Source organism: Cicer arietinum, chromosome 2 (genome assembly GCF_000331145.2).
Source record: "Cicer arietinum cultivar CDC Frontier isolate Library 1 chromosome 2, Cicar.CDCFrontier_v2.0, whole genome shotgun sequence".
NCBI lineage: Eukaryota > Viridiplantae > Streptophyta > Magnoliopsida > Fabales > Fabaceae > Cicer > Cicer arietinum.
The window spans coordinates 3,579,751-3,583,329 of record NC_021161.2 but is presented as its reverse complement, the minus strand read 5'-3'; the positions used below and the strand labels follow the sequence as shown (position 1 = coordinate 3,583,329).

At 24.6% G+C, this 3,579-nt stretch overlaps 1 protein-coding gene across 1 annotated transcript in view; it reads right to left on the bottom strand.

Annotated features, from left to right (window-relative positions):
- Window positions 1-3,579, bottom strand: part of LOC140919314 (uncharacterized) — a 7,124-nt gene continuing 3,545 nt past the window's right edge. Inside the window, exons 2-3 of the mRNA XM_073365153.1 lie at window positions 1,495-1,781; window positions 1-377 (exon numbers count right to left, since the gene is read on the bottom strand). Of these exons, the coding sequence (XP_073221254.1) occupies window positions 78-377; window positions 1,495-1,781 (587 nt within the window). The 3' untranslated portion in view covers window positions 1-77. The remainder of the gene's footprint in view (window positions 378-1,494; window positions 1,782-3,579) is intronic.

The following is a 3,579-nucleotide window of genomic DNA, read 5'->3' as shown; positions in this document are numbered from 1 at the left end:
AGGTCGCTACTATAGATTTCAACGCTTATACTGAATTATTCGACACTATACTTCGATTATGCCCTTTCAAAAGGAATTTAACTATCCAACAATTCATTTTCTAAATTTTGAGCAAAGTTAGCCATGTCAATGTCATCAGAAGACATCTCCGGAAGCAAGGGCGGAGGAGTAGATGGAGGCGGAGGAGGAGAAGCGGCAGAAGGAGTGGAAGAAGTAGATGGAGATGAATTTTGAATAGGAATCACTTCTTCCATATTTTCACCTTCGAGATTTTCGTTTTCACGCTTCCTTTTTTTAACATTTCCAATTGAATCTCCACGCTTATGTTCGTAAATACGCTTATGCTCGTAAATCTTGCAGATCACCCAATTAGTCAACTACATATACACACAAGTGTGATTAGATAGTAGAACACACATAATGCTATAGACATATAGTAAAAGTGAAAAAAACTTAGAGTGATGGATATGGTCTTAGAGAACTGTGTGTAAGAAGAATTTAAAGTTTATTGAGCAATTATAAAAAGATATATATTTGTCTCTCTCTCTTTAGTGGTATTAGCCTAAATATAACTCACAACTTTTAAGATCCAATAGTTTTCATATAAAATTTTAAAAAATTTAGTTCTTGTAATTTTTCTTTTACATTTTTTTAATCTTTAAAAAATTATTCTACAAAATTTTTTAAGTTCTTACTAGTATGTTTAAAACATTATAAAAAAGTTCTCCATAAAATTTTAAAAAATTTAACTTGTAATGAATGAAATAAGAATTTTTTAAACACCATAAACTAAAGATTAAAAAATAAAAAAATAAAAATTTGTATGACCCTAGAAATTAGATTTTAAGATTTTTTATATAATAACTTTTTATAATATTGTAAATATGTTAGCGAAAAAATCATATGATCAAATATAAAATGAACAAATATACTTTAAAAAATAATTAATAATAAAATATAGAAAATATTAACAATTGTCTCAATGACACTTATTAAGACACTAAATGCATAAATATAATCTTAGAAGCATTCAACTCTTGATATTTTAAAATTTGAAAAATTTTCCACACAAAAATCATTTTTATTTCCTTTCTTAATTAGCATGACTGAAAAAATATTAACATCTTTGTGTCTAATTACAAACAATCCATTGAGAAAAAAAAATTATTCTTAAATATATAAACTCCTTTCAATTTACTAGATTGGTTTTTTTTCTCTAAAATATGTTTTTTATTAATACTAGTTATTTATAGATATAAAAAATCAATATTAAATAAATAAATATATATATATATACAAATGATATTTTAGTCGTCATATTTTTATATAAAATAAATACATTAATTATACTAACCACTTTTTATAATAAATGTAAAATATACAATGGATACTTTTATGTAGGTACGTATCAAGTATCCATTGATCAATCATAAATAAATTTTTATGCATCATCATTTTGAAATTGCTTAAAAAAAATACTATTATTTATTTTACCTTAGAAGTAGGAGTTGTACTTGTGCTCTCAATATTCTCAATATTTATGGTGTACTCTTGCATAATCCAATTAGTTTTGTCACCACCTTTAGGATTTCCTCTATAAAATACCAAAGTCTTTTTAAATCCAATTATAGTGCCATTGTCATTTATTGGATGATCAATTCCAGTAGCTTTCCAGAAACCAAAACCTCTAACACCACGATCTGGACGTTCTCCTTTTGGATATTTCCTATTTCTTTTAGTGAAGAAATATGTATGTTGCTCTCCTTCACGTTTATACATGGCTGTTTATAAACAAAAATTAACTCAATTAGTTGATATAAATACTTTTAATTTTTTTTAATAATTACATATACGTATTCCATTTGGAATGAAATATAATAAAAAATAACATATAAAAAGTTGATGTATTTGATTTAAAATTAAAAATATATACATCAGTTTTCAAATATTTATTTTATTTATATTTTATTTTAGAGGGAGAATTTTTAAGGTGAAAGCTATGGTGGACCGCATTTGTCGTTATTTTTTGTGAATAAATCTTTAAAGTTTACATGATAATTTCTAACTTAAATCGACGACATTTCTGACAATAGTTCTATTTGGTTTTTACAAACTTTCAAACCTCACACACATTTTTACAATGGATAATATTTTGAAAGTTAGATAAAAAAAAAATTAAAAATGATAAAGTATACTATACCATAAAGATTATTAGGCGAATTTTGATAAACATAATTAACAAACTCCCCTTTATTGTAATAACGGAATATACAAAAATAGCATTTTTTTAAGGGGGTGGTCACCGACTTAAAATCAGTATGTCTATATGAATAAAACAAAAATAAAATAAAGCGATATGTAAAATGTGATAGTTCTGAACAGAAAGCGAAATTTGCTCCTATAATATAAATATTCGTTCAAAAGGGAAAAATATTCTAAAAAGCATATAATAATGATTTTAACTCTAAGAGTACATCTTAACATGACTTAAAGTTTGAACAGATGCACACTTGTAGCCATAAAACAAGTTCACATTAAAAAGTTGTAAAATATAAATTAAAAATTAAAAAGAAAAAGAAGATTCTGCCATCATTAATTTTCCATGCAAATTCATAGCATCAAAACAATAAAAATTTATGGGATCATTAACTTTCCATGCAAATTCAATATCCTCTTATTGTTTTATTTTTAAGCAATACGATGTTATTATTATTGCAATCATCATTAACATATTATATATTATCATCAACCAACAAACACCCACATTCAGTCATTCATATTGATTCAAAGAAGAAGAAATCATTTATTTAAGTTTAAAACATGAATTAAATTTTGATGAAGAAAATGATAAAACATTTTTTGGTGTGAAAAGAAAACAATAATTTGTTAAAAAATATATGAATTAACTTCTTGAAAGATTGAATCATATGAATAGGATTAACAATAAAACTAAAATTGCTACACAGGAAAATATTAAGAATGCTTAGAGAAAGAAAGCGTACCAGTGTTCTAATTAGGTAACTGAATGAGTTCTTCTCGGTTGCAGTGTCAATATGTAATTCTTCAAAAAAAAGTCAAAAACAAAACTATATATACTATACTTTCAAACTGGCCCATAAATAACAGTTATTATGAATAGGACACAAGGGCTTCACAAACTATGGCATAAAAGGTGGGTTTGTTTAAGTTTAAATAAAACGGATTTTTATTTTGGACAATTTAGAGATTAGATTTTAGAGATTTTTTAAAAAATATTTTAATTTTTATTTGTTTATTTTTGTTAAAATTATTTTTTTTAAATTAATTTTTAACTTGTTTATGTACAATTTTGTAAAAATGATTTTTTTTAAAATATAAAATTATCATAAAGGACAAAAAAAAATTAAGTAAACATGTTCGATTGGAAAAAATATTTTTTTAAATACACCCTATATTCTCTTATGCATCTCTATCTCTCTTACTCCCTCCAATCTCTATCTATTATCTCTCTCACATTCTACTATCTCATCTCTCTACATCTCCTTTTTATAAACAAATCAATGAATTTAGTTCCTCTATTTCACAATGTTCAAATCGTCA